We start from the raw sequence: 26,843 nt of genomic DNA, 5'->3' as shown, positions 1-26,843 counted from the left end.
TAAAATCCATCCAAACAGATATTCACACAGACATAAGATTGAAGAACCAAGATCTTCGCATATATATGAGCCGTCTTTTTCAAAACAGAAGAATGAACCACTGTCAGGAAAACGCTTGGAATCTCACTAATTTGACACTTTGTGTTTCAACATGACATTTGAAATGCTAGAAGAATACCAAAATGCTGTGTTGCACTGTAAATCCACTGTGTGATACAGACTGGTTTTAAATTATTATATTTTTGTTCATGAAACATCTGCTGAAAAATGATACCAGTCCTCTGAAGCAGATTTTGCGAAATGAAATTCTATTTTTAGAATCACCAGCTTGCTCACTTCTAACATCTTTTTTTTCTCTCCAAGTTCTCCGTCCTACTATGTATTACTAGAGTATCACCACACTGTGAAGCTAAACATTATTTCATCCACATTTTAATGACAATACACCTCATTTGTTTCACTGCCTTTCCAAATGCTGCAGTAAAGAAAGGTTTCCTTATTCTGTATTAGTTTTTGATGCTTCTTTCCCATATTACTGGAATAGCTTCCTTTTTCTGATACCTAAATACGACTCCTACCTCAAATCCCCTCAGGTTTGCTTTTTTCTTCTATGAAACGCTATATTTTGATTGTTCCCCGGCATTCTCCATCAGTTTTGGAATTATTTCTGTCTGAAATATACACAGGAAATTTAGGGGTAAGTTTGTCTTCTGTTTAGGAACAAAGCTTGCTCTATGTACTGCCAGCAAGTGAACAATAGAAAGCAAAGTCTGCTTTTGTACTAGCATGGCAACATGTACATGTATAACCCTGAAAGATAACAGATTTATTTTGAAAGAGAATGGGTTACTACTTCTATAGAATTTTAAACAATTTAGGAAATCTGCACAGGAAAAAAGGGGATAGCCTATCCTGAAAGTAAATTCCTAGTATCTTGATGAAATGTCCCTCATTATAGTCTAGATAGATGTCTCTCATAATGAGAATTAGTATTTTCTTGGCAGCAAAATTACAGGTCTGTTATTTCGGGTAGTATTTGAAATCTGAAGAAAGATTTTTGCTTTTGTGATTAAGGCTTAAATAATCCAGATTCTATGCTAGCTCTGCCATGCAGCCCAAATGTCACACTGGGCAATTTGCCTGATGTCTTCAAACTTAATTTTTCTTTCTCTAAAATGAGAACAGCATTTATTTTCTCCTACCAAACATTCGTATTGCCTACTTCAGCGTCCATAGAATTAAGTCACTGGGGCAACTCATAGAACCTCAAGTTCATAACACACCTCATTTACTGCTGGGCTGGGTTTTATGCTGTAGAGTTTGCTTTTATATTTGCATATATAACTAGCATAATAAGACACAAATCAACTGGAGGAGCTGAGAGTTGCAAGCAGACAACACTCCAGATAGCTGGGAGTCCAGGGATTAAAGAGACCTTAACTTCTAAACAAACATTTTCCTTGTGTAAGAGAATGAAGTACATTAAATTGAAAAATAATTTTGCTATAATCCCTCCCAAGTAAGTAGCAAGACTCTCTCCATCACAATGGCATGTTTTTCTCCTTTTCTCTCATTTAACAATTCTTACCTAAGTTGTCCAGATTAATTTTTTATTTAACATCCAGTAATGAGACTGAAACATGAAAAACAAATTGTATTCTAATACATTTTCCTAGTGCCAGTGCTTTAAACATTACAGGCATAAACATGCAGCTGACTCTCCATAAGCATGCAGTGTTACTGTTCAAATGTCTCCTACACCGTGTGACAAAAGCACCAGACTCCGCATAAAGACGGGTGCAGCACTAGCTCTGTCTACCAGATCTGAATAAAAAGCTATGAGCTGACAATAGTAAAGGCAAAATTCTGAAGAAAAATGTATTACAATAAAAAGTTTGTCTATTAAATAAAATCATAGCAGAAGCCCTCAAGTACATGAAGTTGGACAGCAAAAGCTAAAAGTATTATGAAAAAGTAATGCTGGATTGCTAAGAACACATCCTGGCCAACAAAGTTCATTAAAATTATTTCTGTTAGTGTACAGACAGATAAAAAAAGAAAGATGAAAAGGAAAAAGAACTATTTTCTGCATGCCTTACTAGTTGTAGGTTTAAAGCAAACTCCAATAGCAACCAATACAGAGAGTTATAAACAAGAGCAGCCTTTTGGAAAATTACAAGGCAAAAAGGTGGCCAAGGACCAGAGACCACAATTACTTCACTGTTTTCATGCAGTTTCAACTGTATTTATTTTTCTCCATGCCCAACTAAATGAAACATTTGCAGAAGACCTAGGAATTGCATGGAGCTTCCACTCTGAGAATAAAAGTGAAATACTCAAATACTCAAGCACAAGCAACATGCTCAGGAAAACAAATGTAGTCTGACATGCTACAAAGTATGCTCAAACGAAAGCATTGATTCACAATCACCAAATGGTGAAGAAGTTAGAAATACATAGTTCAGAAGAATACACGCACATTTTTCAAATCTATGTTCTCTGAAACATTTTTAAGAGCTTTGCTCCAAAGCAAACAGAGCGCACAGCACAAGGAATGGCACATCTTCCTGAACGAACAGACCAGATGGAGCAACTTGTTTACTTTGCAGCAAGTGTCTGCTCCAGACCTACAATAGGAAGAAGATATTCTGAACATGCAGGCCAGGGGTGAAGAGAAAAGCAACATATAGCAACCCCAAAACCACGATGCAGCCAGAGAAGAGTCTTTCAAAAAAACTTTGAAGAAATATTTCAGATCATTGCCAAGAGAGGAGTAGATGGCAGGCAGTTAGCATTAGCCGAGACAACCCACAAAGCCTGAATTATCATCCTGGCAACAGAGAAGAGAGGGGTGCTTTTAGCAGAGGGCAATTAAGGATTTGGCAAGCATCTGGAGGAAAGGAAAGAATGCGAGTCAAAGATAATGTTAATGTCACAAGTCCAGATAACAGAGAAAGATAAAGACACAATAAGAAACACATAGCAGAGAAATAATGAATTCAGGTGGCAGTACAACATCCACTAGGACCAACAGAAGAAACAAGCAGAGGGGCAGGGAGCTTTGAAAGAACACATTTGGAGCAGAGAGTCATCTCTGCAACATTGAGAGTCATCAAATATTGGGCAGAGGCTGTAACACACACTCACAAAAGCAGATGATTAACTTTTTGGTTAGGGAGAAACAGAAATAAATGAAGTGAATGAATGAACTATAAAAGATTTCGAAAGAAAACAGGAGAGGGAGGCTTGGAAGTAAAGGTACGATACAGATGAGAAACGGTGACAGGAGACTTGGACAAGGTTGTTTCAGGGTTAGGGACGGATACATGGAAGAAAAGAACCCCTGTCAGTTTAACAGAATACCCCTACTTTCTTAAATGAAGCAGGACTTAACCTAAGTGTGAACAGCTTGCCTTGTCCTAGTTAATTATTTAACCTTCACTTCTTGCAGAGGGTGAAGTACTAAAAGCATTACAGGTGCTTCATAATTACTACTGGTTAATAGAAGAAAAGGACATGATGAAATATGCATTTAGAATTCAGTCACTCCTTTGTATGTTTAATTTACTGTCTGTATTTCATTTTGTAAATAAAAAATATTTTACTTCACGTGCTACAGCACACAGCAACACTAAATGATAGTTGAAGAGTTCAGCACTGAACTCGCCCCTTCAGAGTCTTTCCTTCATGCCATTAAGGAGAGATCTTGGAGCTTGCTTTGTTTTCCCAAGATTGACATTACAAACATGTAAGTGGCAGACAAAATTTAACAGTTTACGATGAAAATGTTCACACTGGTAGGTCATGGGGAGCACAGAAACTTACCAGTTGCTAAAAAGTTCATTTTGGAACAAAAGCTCAAATGAGTTGCACCATGTCAAGTCAAACAAAAGAAAGCACAAAACTAACAAAAACTCCTTTTTGCCTCAGTGAGCCCCAAGACCGATTCAGTGTCCTCTCTGCCAAAGAAAGCAGGCCGTACTGCACACTCTCACGACTCGACTGCAAATCTTGCTTTGTTTAATGTCTCAACTTCTCAGGTCAAGTGATTTAGATAAAACACTACATGTTAGCGTTCATGTGAAGAAAAACATTTAGTCATAGAACTGCAAAGAAAAAAAATAAGTTTATTTGAGTATGTATTAAGCAAAACCCAGAAACTAACCTAAAAACCCATATTCTTTTCATCAGTTTGTTTTCTGCTGACCTCCCCGTATGCTAGAATAAGCCTTATGACTTTTGAATGCTCAAAGACACTGTTACTGGGAATTTCTGAACCGTCTGCCACAACTTGCCCTGTTATTAACCTCCTGAAAATGCATATCTGACTAAAATTCCAATTAAGCTTTACTCTTAGTATTTTCCCTGAGTAACTTTTGGAAATCCCGTGAGGGGACACCACATTTCTCCTCTATCCTCTTGCAACTGAAGCTTCTGCATGTTCCCAGCCGGAGCACAGCTCCTCTTCTTGCTCCCAGCAGAGAGATAAGACAGCAGAAGGTGGCAAGAGAAATTAAAGGCCAAACAAAGATCAGCCACACTGTCTATTTGTTCATAAAAATTCCACATGTTCATCCGCATTAGGTCAGCTAAAGCTGCAATAAAAAAAGCCTTTCATAATGTTATTTTCTCAAACATAAATTGCTGGGGGTTCTACATATGTACAGTGGCTAACAAGAATTTATACGTTAAAATGTGATCTGCTTTATACAAGAATGCTTATAAATACTTAAAGGGTAGGTGCTAGGAGGATGAGGCCAGACTCTTTTCGGTGGTTCCCAGTGACAGGACAAGAGGTGACGGGCACAAACTTGAGTATAGGAAGTTCCACCTAAACATGAGGAGGAGCTTCTTTGTTTTGAGGGTGGCAGAGCACTGGCACAGGCTGCCCAAGGAGGTGGTGGAGTCTCCATCTCTGGAGACATTCAAAACCCGCCTGGACGCCTTCCTGTGCAACCTGCTGTAGGTGACCCTGATCTGGCAGGGGGGTTGGACTAGATGATCTCCAGAGGTCCCTTCCAATCCTATGATTCTATAAGAATGGTTTAGAGGAACTGGATCAATATTTCTAAGCATGTTCAAAGCAGGAATGCTAGTCAGAATGACTCAGTGTTAATATAAGTTATCACTGAAAAGAAGAGCACAGGTGTCGCTAAACAAAGTAGGAGGGAGCACTCTGGATTCACCTCATTCTAACTATGTCCCTCACTTTAAATCTCTTTACATTTTGAAAATAAACTTATTGATATTATTAGTCTCATCTTTCAGTCCTTGCCATTTTCTTAATGGTTAAATTTAAAACAACATTTGCTTTTAAATTTTAAGTTGGGAAACTGGTACCTGGTAACTGAACTGCTGAAGTGAAATTGTTTAGCTCCCTTGAGTTCTTGTTTTCTTTGAGCACTGAACAAATTCAAAACTGATAAATAAGCAATTAGGCGATCTTAGCTATGTTAAAATTAGCATAATCCAGTAATGCATGTTATAGTTGAAATAGTGCTGCTTAGATATTCAAAGGCCTTTGTGTTAAGATTAAGAGAGCTACTAAACTCAGCAATAAGAAAAATCAGAGATCAATTAGGAACACACACAAAAAGGTCCATCTGAGCAATTTTCTCTCTTAAGATGATTTAATAATCTACTAGTATCATAATATTAAAAAAAAATAAATCTATATTTGTTTTTCACAGACCACTAATACCCACTTCAGTCAGAGGAAGTCACTCATATCCTGCAGTGAGATAGCTACGATATCAAAAGTAGAACATCTGGAAGGAAAAATCAGTACAAATAGAATACAGTATTATATTCAGATACTTAACCAGCTCAAAATGCTCCTTGCTCTCTTAAAAAGTTATGAGCTAAAGTCTGATCTCCCTCGGCTTCCCAAAAATCAAACCTCCCACTGAACCTATTCAGTACTTCAAGTTTACCACACACACTTCATCACTGCAAGTGCTATGTGGATGATGTGGTGCAAGGAAAGAATAGCTGCAAACAACAGAAAATCTTCTGAGATTCAGCTTCTTTGTGTGCTTTTTGTCTGTCATTTAATCTACATTTTAATCTATGTTTTATGTACTTTATTCCCATAACCTGTAAATCTTCTGCATACTTCTTACATTGTGGATGTTGGTTTTCTGAGTGAATAGAGGTATTCAAGAATGGAAGGTTTGGGTTGGGTTTTGTCCCCCATACACCAAAAAGCCAACATTATCAGGTCAAACTTACCACTGAAATTGAACTTACTGAACTCTGGGGATGTATTTTACCTCCATTTCAAAACTGCCCTAGGCAAGAAATAACAAAGAGCTCCCTCCATGCAATCACTGTTAAGAACTATTATCCAGTTTCTGTTTATCCCCAGAAAGCATATCTCTTGTTTGGATTATGTTTTTACTATTAACTATTTGGTACTTAGCACAAAGGCAGGAAAACACAGCATCTCTAACAGAAAATTCATAACTAGCAGACTTCATAGAAAAACAATATTATGTGATCTCAGAAGCCTTTGAGGGATTTTCGCAGACCAGAAATGTAGTTACAAATTTTGTAGCTTAAAATTTATTTCTGATAACAAGCAACCAAAAAAAAAAACAAACTATGAAACATCACATTCTCCTTTCATACTGATACTCTAAACTTATCTTTTATTATATGTGACAACAAAGAAGGACAATACAAAGGGCCATTAAATTGTAGGCATGCAAACAACATCTAAAGCTTAACTCTTCCCTGCAGTTTGAAAGAGCAATCAGATTACTCTCTTGGTTTGAGCAGACAGACATGTCCATTGGCACTGGTTAACTAAAAAAATGGCACGTTAAAGCAAATTGATACAATAGCTATTGTATCAATCAGTACATAGGATAGCTTCCATAGATATGATAGCATATCATTGATAAGACAGGTATCTTATCAAGTACAATATAGTATAACTTATACAGAAAGGGTTCTGCAAAAACTGAAGACCTGTACAAACTACCTTATTCTCCCCACATTGAGATCCCTTTCAGAGTCATATAATCTATATTTGCAAATCTCCACATTTAATCTCATGAAAAAGCTGGGTAATTCTGTAGTTACCACATTCTGTGCTTTGAGATTTTTAAAAACAAAACAAAACATCAAAAAAACACCAACACCACCCAACTTAGTGCTCCATGCTCTGCTTTTTGTGCTTTTCACAGGCAAAATGTTCCCTGGAGGGATCAAAGTTACTGCAAGACCTACTTTTACACCAGCCATTATCCGAAATTGTCACAAGACCGAGGCTGAAGTCTGCCTCTGGACTCTTCCACCACTGACTGAAAGGTTTACCGGTGGCATCACGAATGAAGATTTCGTCATAAATCCTGTGTGACTTTAGGGCGTGTAGATTATTAAAGGCACATCATACTACACTACAAATTTACAAAGCCTTTACAAGGAACAGTTGATTTCTCTTAGAGGCTGTGGACAGATGGTGGGATTTCACTATCACTAAATCAGCTTAGTCAAATACATTATTAGTTCTCCAGCCCAATATTCACTGTGTATTCCTAATGAAATCGCTGAATGAAAAGGGTGATATGTCAAGCTTATAGCAAGTAAACAACAGAAATCCATTTTCCTCCAAGACCAACCTCCTCCCGATGTGCTGTAAAAGCTGATACAAATTACAAAAAACAAAGCTCCTCTTGAAAAAGCAGCTCATTAGAAAACACAAAAGATCAAAACCTAAATTCTACTTTTTTATATGTGTTTACTATTTAATCAAGTGTCTGTTAAGCTGTTTCTTTGTGCCTGTGAAGTAATTCAGGAAAATCAGGAGGTCAGACTTACTGCCACAGAACCCCCACATCAATGAACAAGCATAATGGGCTTTCAGGTATCTAAAATAACAGGTCCCTCAAAGGCTGCATGTGCAGCTTCTCTGTGAGATAATTCCATGAGCAAGGGATGAGCACTTCACTTATCAGAACTCGCACATAATGCTCAAGCATGACTTAATGCTTGCAAGAAAAGATGCATGATTCTACTTGATTTCTAAAAGGCAATCCTGAGCCCCTGTTAATTCTCCTCTTAACAGCACAAAGAATAAAAAAAAAAAATCATGGAATTACCAGATTTGCCACCAAGCATTCATACAGAATTTTATTTTTTCAAAGCATAATCAAAACTTATTTTGATGGAAGACAAACTCAGCCATATTTTACTAGGAGAAATGAGTCTCAAAAACATTTTTGTCTGTCCTCCTTGCAGTGGCGTTTTTATTCCCTTATCACTGTAAGGTTAACGCTCAGGAAGTACAACTGTGATTATCACTGTGCATGACAAGGATTGTTCACTGCAGCAATTACCTCTCAATCAGGATGTTTTGTTTACATTCAACAGGGATTAAAAAAAAAAAAAGAATCCTAGATATTAGTATATGCTAAATACACCCATTTTACACTGTTTGAATTTTGAGTAGGTAACATACTTTAATGTAGGTGTGGCATTATTTTTAATGCAAAATTATGACACCTCTTTTGAAATCCTAACATTCTGTGCTATTAAATACATGCTCTCATTTTCTTCAGCATGATGATGGCTGATTTTCTTTGCGTCAATACAATGAACTAACAAGTATATTTTTCTTTGCATGAAAGCAAACACATTATCCTTTTAACTTATGTATTTATTTCTCTAAATTATTATCTGAAATACAGTCAATATTTCAAGTTCCCAATGAAAAGGTAAAAAAAAAAAATTTACCTTCATAGACATGTACTATAATTTTCACTGTATGTTAAGATTTTCAATAATTAGAGGTACATATAACTGATAGCTCATGAATAGAATTTGCATACAGAGCACACAGTCTCCCTAAAACATTTCTACAATTGATTTCTTTTGTGATATGACATGAGCTGAATGGTGTTGAACTATTTATTCACCATTGTTTGGGACACGCAATTCAATTCATTTCTGACTTAAACAAATGTGAGAGGTCACATATATCTTTATATTAGCATACATACTGGTTAACTACGTTAATCATACACAACAGGCTTGTGCTCAGTTAGGTGGGTCTTTTCAAATACATGGCAATTAACCCTCCTACATATGAATCACTTAGCATTCATAGAATACTTTCTATATGAGTACTAAATGATTACAAATGAGGCTGGCATATTTTGTATAATCTTCGCCACCTCGGCTGAGACGACTAAGAAGTGCTATCATTATGTACGTAACAGAGTCATAGGCAAATGCTGATTAAATAAGGTCACCTTATTCTTTGCTCCCATCTCGCCATTATGGCTATGGCATCTGGACTCTGAACTTCACACACCACTCAATACATATTGCTAGCTTAAAATAAGTGGTGTATCAATTTAGGATATTTTACATGTTCTGCAAAAATGTTATTATCGTTATTAATTACAATTTTAAGAAGTTTCCCACATATTCTAATACATTCAATCAGGCCACACTCTTCCATGGGAATCAAAAAGGTGAGATGGGCTGTCACTGCTGAATTCCTAGTTCTGAAAAACACAAACATCATCAACTCCAAGTCTAAAGCTGCAGCCCCAAAGGAATTCTGGGCAAGGAAAATGCCACCAACTCCTTCACAGCCTCCTTCAAAATGACAAACAAACAGAAGAGTCAACATGCTGAGGGTCACACCGCTGCTTATTAGAAACAATTTCAAATGAAGCCTCTGTCTCATGGGAAATTCTAATCTGCTTTTCTTTCCAACTATCAACAAAAATATTTTTAAAATATCAAAATTAAAAACTCTTTTTGCATGGAAGATGAAGTATAACATATCCAACTGACACTCACTAGATGTTTTCACTTGAAACAAAAGCACTCTTACTTTCCCCAAATGAAATATTTTGTTTTGTTAAGAATATTTTAACAGTGGTTTATTATTATCTGTTAGGGCCTTTTGTTACCTCCCATTAAAAAATGCAAAGCAACATTGTAAACAATATTTAGTATGCAAAGCAAATGAGACACTAAATTGTTTATAAATAAGGTACTAGATTTATGAACTGAGATTTTACAATTGCTGAAACAAAACCAGGATGCATTTGCTTAACTGAACACACAAAGAAACAAAAAGTGCCTACTTCCAATTAGTGTACTTATATCAGTTAAGAATTATTCCTTACACTGTATCCTGCAGAAAAAAATTTCCTTTTCTTATTGTTATTAATACTTGCAAAAAAGAAAAAAAGTGGCATTTTACCATTTGTAGTTGAATTAGGTGGCCTTTCATTTTGTCTTTAAGCCAGTCATTTTCATGTACATGTATAAACCATTCAGTAACGGCAGTTTGTCACCTTCATATATATTATTGATAAGAAAACAGTCAACCCACCAATTAAGATGCATGCACTTGCCCCATCTCCAGGCTCACCCTGAGGTACTGATGGAACAGCTGAAGTCAAAACTCAGTTTTACATTTCAAAGACAGTTCAAAGACAGTGAGAAAAGACTGCCCTGCCAAGGACACAGAAATTATATTTATTGCTGGAAAAGTTTATTTAAGGAGTAGACTATATTATTTACTCTGTATAATAATAAAAATTATACTACGAGTCCACATCTTGTTCAACAAGACATTCTACTCAGGTTTCCTTTCAGTCTTGGATTAAACCTATGAATCTGGCAAAATGATAGTTTGAACATTCTTAGAACACTAGTCACAGCTTAGTATCAAATATACAGAGTCAAATAACGTTAAAGATATAATCAAGCAGATTTAACTGGATTTGTGTTTCAGTTGCTACCCCAGCAAACACACAACAATATTTCCTGGGCCCCAAAATATTGCCGAAGTGATAAATTAAATGAAATATTAAAAGTATTTGAAATCAGGATGTCTTTCAATGGACAAGCAACCCTGAGATGACTTGTCTTCTCTGCCTCCATCCAAATTCTTGGATTGTCAAAAATCACAAAGCCATTCTATAAACTCTAAGAATTTACTCCATGACCTACTAGTCCTTTCTAAAGAATTTAGAGAATTTATCTAACAGAAATTACCCAAGATAAAATATTCTACTAAAAAAAAAAATTAAGGAAATTAATATCAAGTGAGATTACGTTGGCTGCATAACATATCCCTAACCTTTCTTTCCTGTGTTTCTGAACGGGAGACTAAATATCCGATGTTAAGACACATATATGCAGCTGTTAATGAAAGTCATAAATACAATACACATTGCATGGTACAACTTAGCAACAGTAACTCCACACTATAGATGTACTCCATTTACACTATAAGTTGATGAAAAAGCGCTAAGCTAAATCAGCACCAGCAGAGAACACAAAATACTTCTCTTACCTCCATTTCTGTGCAGTGTAAACGGCACGATTTATCTGTAATTGAAAAACAAACAGATTTTCAGATTAAGTAAAAGACAATGGACAAACAAAAAACTAAAAACCTGAGTAACTTTTTTTTTTAGTAATTGCCAAATATTCTCTGCCTTACTTTAATCATACATTTCAATAATATTTCTATTATATGTGCATCACAAAATTAACAAGAAGGCGGCGGCCCTGCCCTCTTTATTTGGATCCTCCACAATACTACCTTTTAAAAAGACGTCTTTAATGCCTGGCTTCATTATTTAAATTGTATGACTGACGCTTGGCCATGGAGGAACGTGAAAACATGTCAGCTTAAATTAAGCAGCAGCAAATAATTATTTCAAGAGAAAAAACAACATTAATTCATAAACCAGGGAAAAGCCACTGTTTCATCTGATACTTCTGGGATATCAAAGAGTTCAACAACACCACGAAATTCAAGCAAATTAAAGCTGAAACATTACTGTAATATTTTTGTAAGTCCCTCTTGTCAATTTTTGCATTTCCTCAGAGTTTAGAAACATCACTTTGGAATTTATATAATACAGAAAAATTAGGTTTCTGAATTGTTTCATCAAATTGAAATCTCAACTTTCTCAAAGACAAAACACTTTGGTATAAAAGCGTAAGTAGTTTGACAGCTTACAAAAAATAAGACTGAAATTTCATATTAGGAAGGTATAATTTCACTAAAAGCATCAAGTTTATCATTTCGTATTAATAATTCATATCAAAGTATGAAGGGTGAAGTAATTCTGACAAGATGATGTTCTGTTGGAAAAGCAATATTCAAAAAAGTGAAGTATTCCACAGAAATATATCCATTTCAAAGGGGAGCTACCCAAAACTTTAATTCCAAAACACATGGATATTGAATTTTACTCTTTTTGTCGTTGCTTTTTGGCTGCATTTCACCCACACTGCGAGTTTAAAATTTGCGACTTTGGGCCTGATGGCACTCACCCTAGGAAACGCGTGACACGATTCCGAGTCCTCATGTACTCAAAAACTCGAAGGACATGCATGCGTTCACCTGACGGCGCGTAGACTGAGAGCGTATGTTACAGGCGATGGTTGCCGAACACCACCCAGTGCGGCTGATGGATTTACTGCAATAGTTAGGAAGAGCCTGCAATCTGTAGCCATAACTGGAAGGACTGTTTTATCAGATTGCCTGGCAAGCCCAAGGAAGCTCAACCAACTGGTTAGCGTAATATTTGCACAGAGGAGTGATCCTGCTGACTTCATATATGAAATCTGACCGGCACGCACTAGGGAAGAGTCACCCGCTTAGAAAAAGATTAATTTTTCATATTGAACCGGTCACCTTCCCTTTGAAACTAAAGGTTAAACATGTCCTGAATGAATAGGGAACATCCACCTAACAGAGTGAAAGTTGTTTACCTTCATTGCGAACTGCTGCCAATGCTAAGCAGAACGCTTAGCACTGGTGTCTGACTTCAAAATGAAGAACAGAAGAGTGATTTAAAAAGGCAGCTTTTGCATCACGTACCATCTTTTCAAAAGGACTGGTAATTCTGGTCGATTCACTTCAAGACCCATATAAAAGACGTCTTTTGTGTTTAAAATGGTAACATTCATGTGATTGTTATAAAGTATAAATGGGAGAAATTTAGTGAGAACTTTTCTGAAATAATCATAGGATTATTAGCAGATTTATGAATATTAGAGGCTAATTCTGTGAAACTCAAATGACAGATGACGAAAACCATGTACATCCATGATTTAAGATGATACAAAACTAATTCACAGAAATGTAGCCAGGTGGGGGAAAAAAAGGGTCCTGCTTGTTTTGGAAAAAAGTATTACTTTTTTTAATTAGTACTTCAGAAAAAAGTTGTAATTTTAAACCTGTAACAATGCAATGGCATGCAGAAGGCCACCAATGTTTGCAATCATGGATAATTTAAAATATATTGACTTGCGTCTCCCATGGCCTAACGGAACAGGAGTCAAACTATCTATCTACTAGATCCTCTCAGCAGCAGAGACCCAAAGTATTCATAGCTACACCTCATAGCAATGCCAAGATCCTACGAAGATCCTTTTAATAGAAGTCCTAACCAAGTCCTGAAGCATAAAACAAATAAATCGGCCAACACCAAAACAAGTAAGGCAAAAAAAGTATTTCTGAAAGAAATAGCAAGAAGTTTACCTCATAGCCCCTTTGATAGATCTTCTTTAATAAGCTGCCATGAAAGCTGTTCTTCAAGGAAAAGCACGCAAACTTTGGAAGCCTTCCTTGTTCCATACATGGAACTATCAAAATTTTACTACTGCTTTCAGAGCAAATCATAATTAATTAATTTTTGGTTTTATTATATAAAATAAGCAGGGAACACCTTAAACTGGATTATTTGCTCCCATTATTTGTGAAGCAGGCAACAACACAAGACGGGCAACTTTTATACCAGCACTTTAAAAAGCAATAGTATTGTCATGATTCCACGTGCTGGGGATGAAAGGGGGAATAACAAGTAGTTTAAGTCTCACACCGCCTCAAATGCACTGCAGACAGTATTCTAGACAGCTGACTATTCTAGACTACTAACTAACTTACAACTTTTAATATTATATTCTGCATTAAGCTGATTATTAACTATACCCTTCCATATCGCTCTGTACCTTCAGTCCAGCTGTACGCTTAACTGATTTTACTTAGCTGTTTGCAGTAACTTATGGGCCCACTCCTACGGGAATTTCCCACATTTCTGAAGAGACCAGCATTAACAGTATTGACCCAAGAAACAAGCACTTACTTGCACCTACCAAGATTGAAATGAATTTGCTTTTGTATGGCCCATGCAAGCCCATTTATTTATACTGTCTTTAACTGGCTGGGAGTAGAAATTTCTTCTCTTTTTCAGCTGGCATGACTGAAAAAGCAGAAACTCTTACATGTAGCCTAAGGATCACACTGAGAGCTGTATTCCCTGTAAGAAGTCATAGAATAGTCTCTGTCTGCAATCAGTATTAAGTGCTTATCTGGTAAATAGGTGATATTATTTACTTATTTAAGCTGCCGCTTCTTAACATAGATCCAGACTTCACAAGCATTCAACTAGATACTAACCTGCATAGCTGAAAAATGCTACTCTTACTGCCAAAAAAAATTCAACAGTATTTTTCCATGACAGCTTTCAAATAGTGACTAATGCATTCATTACTAGTAAATAGCGTAACTTTAACTGTCAAATTAACTTCAATTTATAAACAAGCTACAGTTTGGAAGATTATATGATTTTTCACTCGGATTGTTGAAATACAATGAACAAACAGTTCTTGCAAGAAGAGACTGAAATTGGAGGTTTCCCATACCTCTGAAAATAGTCTTCAAAGAGACATATTTGCCACCAAAAAAAAAAAGAAAGAAAGAATGCGAAGATTTGGGTTTTTTTTCATTTTTCATTCCTCAGAATTTCTATTTGAAAATTATTCTTATTTCAAACTCTCAACAAGAGGAGTCATGCCAAACTTTCATTAAGCATTAGGGCACACTGACTCATCCCTCAAGGCAGGAGCTTCAGGCTGCTACTTAAACTGGGAAAAATAATTATTTTCACAAAATCTCTCGAATGCTGTTAAAAAAAATTATACTCAATTTATCTATAGCCCGTGAAGCACACCTTCCCTGCCTTCCAAGGATTAACAGTTCACAGTTAGAAAGGGTCTTCACAGATTTAAAAACAAACAGCAAGCATATCATGTACTGCTGCCAATAGTAAGAAGCACACATTTAAGACTGAATTTTAAAAGAAAAATAGATAATTCAGTATGTTAAAGTGGACCGACACAGGATATTTGTAAGAAAGCATGCAGGATGTGCAAAACCATTTCCACTCCGCGCTCCAAAGAAAAATTAAGCTACAAAACTGATGTCAGTGACGTGACACCACAATCACACAGCCGCTGTTCCAGCTATAACCAGCTGCTCCAAGATCCTGGCTGCTTAGAGCCTCAGACCATCTTCCCAGTCTTTCTCTAACGTCTCCGATTCCTCTGCATAGATCCAAAAGCATTTGCTTCAAGACAGCTTCTTGCAGAATTGAAATTATTAGCACTGATTTTCAGGAAATAGCGTAGCTGATGTACATATTGGCAACAAATGTGAAACTCATTTTGTGTTAAAGATTAATATTCTACTTAAATGCCACAGCCTATTTCTGCAGATTTTGGGTGAAACCAAGCTGCTACTTCCACAATAGCAGAATGCCAGTTGCCTCCATACATACTGGAAGACAGTGGAAGAGGTAGCAGAAGAAGGAACGCAGGAGCTAATTGAAGGAAAGGGAGCAAGGGAGAACACGGGAATCACTACCTCCACAAATTCAACAGTCTTTAGTCAGGCCCCCAAATTAAAGGTAAGTTGAATATGTATTTGCTTTCTAGCTTTTATGTCTTCCAGAGGCACTGTAGCTACAACAGTAGGCTTTTCCCTGCCCTTAAGAGAATGAGGAACAACTTTTAAAAAAAAAAAGAAATAAATTCGAACTCTAATTTAATCATCTAATTGCCGGAACTGGCGCATTAGTCACCAAATCTGACAAGACTGTCAATATGAGAGTCAAGATTAGTACCCATAAAAGTGAAGGGAAAGAATGAAGAAAGCAGAGGCAACCAAGCAACATAAGGAAAAGACATGAATATGCAAAGATCAGGATTCATAATTAAATGAAGGGAGGGAAAATATTGATGTAGCAGGAGTGAGCCAGACTTCTGGCAGAGGACAGATATTAGAAGATAAACAGAGGAGGACAGAGAAATCTTGCATGATAAAAAGAAACAGAAAAAAGTGAAAACAATAAAGACCAATATAGGTGAAGTATAGCTTAGGAGTAAGAGACATCAGGCTTCAGGGAAGAGGTCAAGAAGAGCGAGGACATGAGGAAGTAGAAGGAAGCAGAATGGGTTAGGAGAGGTAATCACAGACCCCCCAGAGCAGCAAGCATGGAGACCCGTGTTTTTAAGTAAAACGCTTAGGCTTTGAGGATCTACATATCCTTCCTTTAAACTGTGCAATTAGAAGGCAACATGAAATGGGGTGAGTTTTTACAGCTTGTAGCTTTTTGGATCTGACTCGTGAATTCTGTATCAGCCTACAGCTGATGACTTAGAAATGCTATGCTTCATTTTTCAATTTGGGAGAGGAAAAAGAAAAGAGAAGATTTGGAAGAAAACACAAGGAAAATTCTTAGAGAAGTTACTAGATGGAAGGCAGCCAGGACTTTCCTTCTCCGTGTCAGTCTTTTTTCATGTCTTCATCTTTCTCCATTCAACACTTCACTGAAGCTACTCCTCATCTTGTACAGTCATAAGCAATCCTCTGTACATTGCAAAAAGCAAAGGTAATGACTAAGAGGTTAACATCCAGTTAAATTTTGTAATAAAAATTATTTTTAAATAATATTCTTTAATTCCAAATTAACAAATCCATACTACCTTAGTACTACCTTCTAAGGCACAATTAAATGGTCACTCGTTGTCTCATCCTGTTTTAACTCTGCACAAGGAAACCGGCTGTGGTCACCATGTAACTCTTTCCATGTTCCACTTCTATAGCAAACCTGCAAGTTTACCTAGGGATCACATACATTTTTGTTATTCTAAGATAAATACTGTGGTAGATACACATCTCCGAGTGCTGCTGAGCTCTGTTTGTAGCTGTCAGTCTCTTCTGCAGATGCCTAAGTACAGATACTACACTCACTTTCCTCTGGCCTGTCCAGATATCAACCCTTCCCAAAAAGCATGAATATGCACTCAAGAGTTAACGTTATCTTTTTTTTTTATTATTATTATTTTAAAAGTTCTGTTACTCTAATCATATTCTAATTTTTCCTGGAGCTATCCACTTGCTTGGTCATTCAAAAAGTATGTGTGCTTGTGGCAGAATTCTGACTCCACTGAAGTCACTGGTAGTTTCTACCATCATGTTTGATGGATCCAGATTTTCAAGCAGGTTACAGCTTTTCTAAATTGATGACACAGCACGACAGGATCTGTTAAGAACTTTTGCCATTTGTTAATAAACCCTCTCAAGTAGATGAAAAAATAGTTGTCTTAATTCTTCTCTACCTCAGCTATGTCTCTGTATTCTTGTATTTACACTGTACAAATTGACTCATCTGTTGCTCGTCTTAAAGTGCACAACAATAAAATTCAGTAACACGCTCATAGTTGCATGTGTCATGCAAGCTAGCTTAAGGTTTTATTAGGAATCGAACAATATTCATATTGTCTCCTTACTGGATCCAATGCTGCATTATGATGAATTAATTCAGAAACAAAGAGTGAACACTCTGCAGTTTTCTTTTAACAGACATTACGAAAAAGCTTCCCCACTTGTATAACGATATGTTCATTGCCAACATGGATCCAGGATGTTATGTACCTTTAATCCTCTCATCACCTGCAACACACCTGCTCCACACTTGGCAAACACAGTCACAGTCAGGTCAGACTCGTTCACAATGTTGCTGTCACGCGGGTCATTTTCACTGCCTGTCGCTCTGATCACACCTTGCTCTCTGCATCGTCCTGTTAAAGGCACTCACTCTCTCTCTCCCTCTCTCTGTGTCACATCATACACAGCTAGCAACTTCATTTTCAAAGCCCTTCTCATGCTACCCCAGTTCTACCCATCGCCCCCCAATGGGTACTGTGGGGTAAACTGTCACCTCCACCCAGCCCCTGAAGTTGGACTCCATTACCCATTACTCTTTTTTTTTTTTTTAAAAAAAAAAAGCATCTTTGTTCTTTCACCACTGACATCCCTTAAAGATGTCATCTTAGCTCTGTAACATCATGGCAGATGTCTCATTTTTCACTCTACTCTTCAATCACTGTTAACAAAAACAACTACAATTCCACTTTCCTTTCTACAGCAAAATTTTTACTGCCTTACTCAAGAAAACCTCCATTAAATTACAAACGCGTTATCTTTTATTTTAAGTCACGAACACAGGAGCCCACAATTCCTCAAAGTTCTTTGCTTTTAAGTTTTCTTTAGGAACAAATGCCGATTTCACGCAACATCAAATTAGTCCTTATGCCTTCACTGCCTGCTTACCATTTTCAACATTTCCGCATACAAATGTAAGTACCCAAGGTCACCTATCACTGTTGGCAACTTCCTCCCAATTCTTTCGTGCAGGCATTGGGAACATGCTATTTTTTAAGCCAAAGACCTCATTCTCTTATGTTGGGATCTTTGCTTGCTTGCTTATTTCGTCCTCCCCCACCAGAGCTGTCTATGGTCCCTAGCCATCCGCCTACATTCAGAGAGAGCCCACGTAACCCCCAGCGCACAGGATGCACCAGCATAAACCATGGCTGGAAGCCTTCCAGTTCACCCTTACGTACTGGGAACCACAGCGATGGCACAAAGCCTGGCGTGAATAAGGCCTCAGATTACTCTCTTCCACAGATCAGCAGAGTAAGCAAGCCGAGATAAAGCGTCAACTCACCCAGGCTACTCTCTGCCGTCTAGTGCCATTTTCTCCCTACCTTGACTTCCAACATTAACGTATCTATATAGAAATATATAAACATCTATCTTAAAATTCTTGGAGGAAAAGGTGAGGCTTAATACATCAAACCTTACTATTTTTAAAATACAGATGTTTCTGAATACCCTCAAACAAAATCTGAATTCAGAGCATAATTAAATCTTAGTTCTAGAGGTACTATTTATTTTAGCAGTATTCATAGCAACATCTGTTTTGAAATTTAAACAGCTAGCAAGGCCACTCCCATCCATTATCTTTCAAAGGGGTCAACAAAATTAGAAGTGTCAGTACATTCATTTTCCTCTAAAAATCCTGCACATTTTTCCTCAGCGCTCGACAAGAGACTGACAGATGAGAACGTCTTGATGCACACAAGCTAAATTTGCTTTTATTTGTCCTACATTTATCCACACTACCTTCCAGCTCCTGAGCACATAAGGGCATAAGAAAGACGTGAAAGTCATTAAAACCCCCAAGACCACGTAAGCTACTCCCCTCCAGCCTGTCTCACCCTGAGCCCACCGAGTCCCGTGAAAGCCACCGCTCAGTCCACTTTTCTGTCTTCTTCTTGATTCAAAGCCAGAATATTCCACGCATTATGCCCTCCTGCTGAACGCCTGGCAGATTTCCAAGAGAAAAATCTGCATAGTACTCGCTTCTGACAAAACCAGCAGTAATTTCCTTCTGTGTTTTCTCCTTTAGGGCTGGAGGACAAGGCAAAAGAAGGGCCACCGACACTACCTGCAGAGGCATGCTCTCAGGAGGGAGAGGGAAGGCCAAGGAGCGTGCCAGTTGACGGCTGGAAATGGTTGACGGTTTGGTTTTCCAACTACCTGCCCTTGCCCCTTTCCAAGATCCTCAAGGCTGTTTCTCTCCAGGAGCTCAGCGCAATGCCCAAAACCAGCAGCTGCTTTTGCTAAGTCAGGGTTCTGGCATTAACAAAACACACGAGGAAAACGCTCAGCTTTTCCATGCCTGCTTATCCGCAAAACCGTCCTGCGGGCAGGAGGCAGCACAGCCGGCGCGCTGAGAAGCAAAAGCCCCTTATGCAGCTCGCAGTGACAACACGACCCCGACAAAACAGCCTCCTGTGCCCCACCTATGGTGTTCCGCGGCCGCTAAATACTGGGCATGAGGTCAATTGCCAGCTCTTGTGTGGGTTTTCTACTCCCATATCTATCAAGTCATTATTGCTTCAAGTTTATAAAAACACTTAAAAGCACTGTTCTGCAAGAAGAGAGCTCGGAGGAGTCAAACCACATGTTTACACCAAGTGTTTTAGCTCGTTCAGAAGTTACTTTTTATTGCATCTGGCACTTCATTAGATGCCACTGTTGGCTCATGTCATATAAATTGCAAGTAACAAAGAGACAGCTAAAACACCCATTAGGAAAAACACATTCTACACTGTATCTCCAATTTCATCATGGGTATTTCTAAGCAACCCGCATTTCTGTGGTATTTAGATGTCAGACAGTTACAATGATTCATACTAAGATGACCACAGTGAGCTCTTCATTTTTTGCATACTCATGTTTATTTCTTACTCACTCCAGTTCTGGCAAAACGATAAGGTTTGCAACACACCGTGGAAAACATCGCTTCATGAGCGTCTCCAAAGCAAACTCCTTGACATGGCTGCATTTGCTCCTGACTTAGCCCGAGCTCCGCTGACAGGCATGACTGATCACATCGTTCTTCACAATCCTGAACAAAGCCCGAATGTTTGCTACCCAAAGACACCATTCTTCAGGGACTCCTTTATCTGCCCACACAGGATTCTGTTGTTTACAAAAATAGAAACTAACAGCTAATATTTGTTCCTGTGAATTACCCAAACCTATGCACCAACCTACAGCTATACATTTTTTATGTATTGCTGTAACAAAATAGCTTTACAGCTCGGAGCATTAACCCACAGAACCCCTACTGCTCTAACAAACCTTCTGACACCGACATTTAAATCTAAGTTGTCTGAAACACAAAGGAAGGAAAACAATTACCGAAAATCTTTCCTGATCCTCCTCTTGCTAGGGATTCAGGTAATAGCAATGCTTACATGAAAATGAACTGAGTGACATTTTCATTCATAATCTTTTTACTTCTATTTAAACAAAACCTTATTGATTTTTTGGTGTTCATTTAAAAAAAAAAAAAAAAACACAAACAAAAAACCAAACAAGATAGATAACCAATTATTAATAGACCACATAGATAGAACTGGAAAGATCTGAGAATCTGTCTCTGGTTTTGGTTAAGGACGGGGATTCAACTCCAAGTGTTTTTTTTCCACCCCGGCACCAGCGAACCTCATCTTTGCTTCCTATCTTCAAGGACATTTTATTCAATTTCTAGGTATTTGTACTTGGAATTTCAAGTATTGTGCATTAACCGGAAAACTGCTTCACAAGAAACAGCTTTGGAAAAGTACCATCAGTTTCCACATAATCAGTACTTCGTTTTAAGAAAACCTCAATTTGTATCTCAAGAGTAAAATGAATGTGGCCAGGTAGCTCCAGGGCCTATGCGCTATGCGACGATGTACTGCTCCCCAAGTCATTCGCCAGGGCAGTGGTTCTTCTTAAGCTCTCACTGCTACTAAGCAGAATACTTGAGCCTAAGAATAAATACCTGTTCAAGAGGCTCAAGCTGAAACTGGCTCAGAAAGCTCATTAATCACCACTAAGGACACTGCAGTGAGCAATAAGGAAAAGAACTGGGACAGTTCAAAAGACACCGAAGAGAAGAAGTAAGCGTACTGTCAAGTCTTCAATATTCAGTATAGTGAATTACCAACATTCACTGTATCACACATAAGGCAATTTCCAGTGAAAACCAGTTATAGGTTCCACAAACCAAAGAAGAATAAAAGCCAACTGACTAGGACCACTTTTCTTTCATGTTGTTGACAGTGACTCACACGAACACACAAAATCCTCTGTAAAAGGTTGAATGCTGAGCAATGGCTACTACTGGCCTATTCACAGTTGAGATGAGGAAGACCGGGGGCAGGGAGAGGATCCCAGAAGGAATACTGCCTCCTTTCAAATCCAGGCACCCCTACCAGCCTATGGCTGATGCAAAAGTGGGATCACTGAGTAGGGTCTAGGAATGGACATCTGGCAGAAATATCTCCTCCTTCCCTTTTCTATTATATGGACTGCAGGGGGTACTCTCTCTGGGTTATCTCCCCCCTCATGCTTTCCTGGGAAATCTTAGCAGACTGGTTATACACAGACACACATACTTAAGATTTTCAAGAAATAAGCACACATATGTGGTGTTAACTGATATACAACATAATACATACAATAACAAGGTTAAAAAAAAAGCAACAGAAAAATAGTCAGGGCTAGAAGATTAAAAAAGTCTTATCTATCCAAAGATTTAAATGTGGTGTCAACATACAGAGGTTAGCACATGTTAACTAAAATTATTTTAAAAGACTAATGCAGATGTGGCATGAAGCTTTAGCAAAAACTAAATACGCTGAACGTCAGTGAGGGGCCTGAACTTTTTATCCAGATATATCCAACACCTTCCTATGGGCCATTAAAGATGTACTGTAAGAGGAAATTGAATAAGCCCACAAATAGCAAGGAAAAAGCAACAAAAGAAAGAAATACATAGTAAACCAATATATTTCCTACAGTAAGAAAGGAAGAAGTCAGATATCATCTCAGCACACTATAAGTAAAAGCAGCACACAATATGCAATACAGAACCCTTCGATGCTCTTGTGACGTGCAGATGCCTTGGTCAGGAACGTATTTTCCTGGAACTTATGGAATGCCAGAGCATTTTATTAACACTACAATAGTCCACTTTTTAAAATAATTTAAAAAGCACATCAGATCACATTTAAATGGAAAACATTATTGGACTCATTTCAATCATGGAACAAAATTATGTCCCTTCTTCCACCAAGTCTATTTTGATATTTGCATATACCACTAGCTCCAAACTGGATTACTGCAAATCTCTGCCAAAAGACTTTTCAGATAGGCACTGCATTAAAAGGCTTTATTAAATTGTAACACCAGGCATAATATCCATGTTCTAAATGCTCAGGGCTCCACTAATCCCATTTTGTGAATTCACCATTGCCTTCTGCTTCACGTAACTTTAGAATCCCAAACCCTCCGTCTTCCTGGAAAATTCAGTGTCACTGAATGTGGACTAGGTTGATACTGGGGAATACCATCACCTGTGTGACAACTGATCACATCCCTCTGCTGCCCAGCTTTAGTTTCTTTTCAGAAATCGAGCTCTACTTGCATCAAAAAAAAAATAAAAATCTTCCTTTCCACATTCGTAATCAGAAGCTTGGAGATGCTGGGAAACAGACATGCGCCCTTCTTCTCCTTTCCAATGCAAAATACGTTTTCCTGGGTATTTTAAAGAAACAGATGGTAGGTGCTGAGCCCCCGGGAGGTGTGCAGGGCTTTCTTATTTACTTAATGTCAGCACACCTCTATAAAGGGATCTATTTCTAATCGGTGCCTTTTGATGCCAAACTGTTTCCGAAGGGCACTGCAGGGTGAGCAGTGGGGCCAAGGGAACTCCAGAGGCAGGGGCTATCGGTGGGGATGACACGGTATTAAGCACCAAAAAGACGGCGCAATTATAAAACGCTGAACCCGCATTCACCTCCCCCCCCGCCCCCCTCCCCCGTTACCCACACTCAGGCGATTAAATTCAAGGCGAGGGTTTCTACCTTTCCACGCACGAAACCCAGATGGTGCGAGGACACCCACGACCCTCCACACACACACACACACACACACACACACACACACACACGCACGCACGCACGCACCCGCCCGCCCCCGGCACGGCTGAGGAGCCGAGCGCTCGCCCACCCGCCGGCGGGAAGGAGACCGGAGACCGGCTCCTCCCGGCCGCCACAGCCCACGGACAAAGGCAGAAGGAGAAGGGCGGCCGCCCGCACCCCACACCCGCCTGCCGCCCTTGTGGGGTCGGGTCGGGCAGTACCCGGGTGGGCCGGGAGGGGGTGGGGGGAGGGGGTGTCGGCGGCGGGGTCCGGCCTTACCTGCGGCGGGCGGGGGCGGGCGGTGGGCCTCGCCCTGCTCCAAGGTGACGGCGCCGTCCCGCCAGACGCGGAGGTGGGCGGCCGCCCCCAACCTGACGGCGGGGGTCTCGCCGCGGCGGGCGCGGGCCCGCAGCGAGCCGCAGCACTGGTAGCAGACGGCCCACGCCTGCTCCTCGTTGATGGGCTGGTTGTAGAGCCGGAGGATCTCCTCCAGCGACAGCGCCTCCGGCTGCCCGCCGGCCCCGCCGCCGCCGCCACCGTCCTCCTCATCGTCGGCGGGGCGGGAGGCGCCGGGCTGGGGCTCCGCGCCGCGCTCCCCCGGCAGCGCCATGCCCTGCCTCCGCCGCGCTGCTCCTCGTCTTCAGTGACTGGCCCCGCTGCCGCTGCTGCTAGCGCCGCTGCTGCTACTGCTGTCTGTGCTGCTGCCGCCGCCCGGTCCCGCCGTGCTCATCCTCCCCGCCCCGCTAGTGCCACCAGGCCGCCGGACAGGCAGGCAGCGGCCGACCGGCAGGAGGAGCGGCGGCGCCCGGGCCGCCCGCCACTGCCGCCGCCGCCGCAGGGGGAGACAGCTCATAGCAACGCAATGGCGTCCTCGCCCGCCCCCGCCGCCAACGGCCGGCGCCGCAGCGCCCCCTGCCGTCCCCGGGCGTCATGGCGGGGCCGGAGGAGGCGGGGTTCGCTCCGGGGGCCGCCACAGCAACCTCTCTCCCCCGCTCGGTGTCCGTGGGCAGTGCTTAAATCTCCTTTGGAGATGCTAGGCTTCCACCTCTGCCTTGGACACGGGTAATGTCGTGGTGTTCTTACCTCATAACCCTCGGGCCGCTGCTTCTGCGCTGAGCGTGGGTAACAACCTCCCTCCCCCCCCGCCAAAACAAACAACTCCCGTGGGAAAGCAGGGTGACAGCCTCCCGCACCCCTCTGCTTAAATAAGATACAACTATTATTTAAATAAAGCTATTTAATTTACAATATCCACCATACCATATGATCCAGCCTTTATCTTATATTAAATATAATTTTACTGTATCTGCTGTACTGTAGATATAATTGTACTGTATCGCACCCCTCCTGTGAGGACAGGCTGAGAGAGTTAGGGTTATTTAGCCTGGAGAAGAAAAGGCTCTGGGAAGACCTTATTGTGGCCTTTCATTACTTAAAGGGGGCCTACAGGAAAGATAGGGAGGGACATTGTGGGGCCTGAGACAAAAGAAGGGTTAAGTGTGGTAGAACTAACAGGGAGAAATAAGCAGCTGCAGCACTGTTTTGGCAGAAGTTGTGTGAAGCTACTCCCTAGATAAGGAGGTGCTGGTCACCGGGAAGAGATTCCCTTTTCGGTGGGAACATGATCCTTTAGAGTACATGATGGCGTAAACAAGTAAAGTAGGAAATTACTGGCCTTGGTAGAGAAGTATATTAAGAGCACACTTGCTTAATAAAGCTGATTTGGATTTTTATTTCGATCCTGCATATCAGAGTCCGTGCATTTCAGTCGCCACAGGATGTTTGCAAGGGCATGTAGTGACAGGACAAGGGGTAATGGCTTTAAACTGGAAGAGGAGAAATTTAGATTAGATATCAGGAAGAAATTTTTCACTCTGCAGGTGGTGGGACACTGGAACAGGTTGTCTAGGGAAGTTGTGGGTGCCCCATCCCTGGAAGTGCTTAAGGCCAGGCTAGATGGGGCTTTGAGCAACCTGGTCTGGTGGGAGGTGTCCCTGCTCATGGCAGGGGGGGTGGAACTAGATGATCTTTAAGGTCCCTTCCAACCTAAGCCATTCCATGATTCTACTGATGAAGCTTTGGTCAGTGTCCTGTAGGCTGTGTAATAGGCAAGTGAACACATTTTGATCTTCCAGGTATAAAAATGAAGAAAACACAAGAAAAGGTGTTTGAAGTATTTTAACTGTTATCAGCAGGGCCAGCAAGTACATAACAAACTATTGAAATCTCAAGCTAAAACTCAAGTGTTGCAGTAGGCAGTATTTAACACTTCTGGAAAAAAAGACAAAAATAGGGTCACACTACCACACTTCTGTTAAACATACATGCAAATGCCAACGTTCACTCCTGCTGTATGTGTTGTGAGCTTCTCTAGGATTAGGTGGTTGGGTTTTTTTCTGCAGCACCAGCAGAAAGAGTTGGATCTTTCTTACAAGTAGAACAAAAGGAGGTGGAGATGAGCTATCAAAGATATGGAATGACTTCTATAGAAGAAGACTTCAAATAGTTTCAGATTATTCAGCCCCAAAAAGAAATGGCTGGAGTCCACGTGGTGAAAAACATGAGGGGCATGGCATGGAGAAGTTCAGTAAGTCCAATTGCTTGCTATTTCTTAAAGCATGAAGACTAAAAGACACTCAGCAAAATCATCACCTACAGTTCTAAGACCAACAAAACCATAGATGGATAATTAAGTATGGATCTGAGTGGCAGAATTGGACAAAGTCAGGAATGGTTGGTAAGCATAATGGCTTGGCTACAACTTCTATCTCAGAAACTTCCTAAGCAAATGTCAGGAAAAAGGCATTAGGTTAAACCACTTTATCTAACTCAGCACAGCTATCCACATGTTCAGGTATCCAAGTCTTGATTTTAAACATTAAAAAAAAAAAATTCCCAATTTAATAATTTATGTCGATTAACAATATTACCTATACCTGGCTGAACTGTTCTTAGAAGCTATTGCTAGGTGCAAGAGAGGCATAAATAAATTCGGCTGTGGAAAGGACACATGCTTCAGCTTCAGTATTTCTGGATCTCAGTCACTCACAAAGCACACCCTGGACGCTACACGGAGAGGAAAACCAGAGTCTCTTACCCTGGAGAGGTAAAACAGACTTTTTTCTAAGTCAATTCTCACACCAATTTGGAACTGCAGAAGAGAAGCTACTGTTTTATGCACACAT

General features: G+C 39.9%; 1 protein-coding gene across 1 annotated transcript in view; it reads right to left on the bottom strand.

Annotated features, from left to right (window-relative positions):
• SPIRE1 (spire type actin nucleation factor 1) overlaps positions 1-24,268 on the bottom strand; it is a gene marked incomplete at both ends in the record, with an annotated part of 128,158 nt that extends 103,890 nt beyond the window's left edge. The window contains 2 exons of the mRNA XM_082479001.1: positions 11,327-11,361; positions 23,938-24,268. Of these exons, the coding sequence (XP_082335127.1) occupies positions 11,327-11,361; positions 23,938-24,268 (366 nt within the window). The remainder of the gene's footprint in view (positions 1-11,326; positions 11,362-23,937) is intronic.
• Positions 24,269-26,843: the final 2,575 nt, after the last annotated feature.

Source organism: Vanellus vanellus, assembly GCF_965231255.1.
Source record: "Vanellus vanellus genome assembly, chromosome: 2".
In the NCBI taxonomy this organism is placed as follows: domain Eukaryota; kingdom Metazoa; phylum Chordata; class Aves; order Charadriiformes; family Charadriidae; genus Vanellus; species Vanellus vanellus.
The sequence above is the reverse complement of the archived record's forward strand: the minus strand, read 5'-3'. Positions and strand labels throughout refer to the sequence as shown.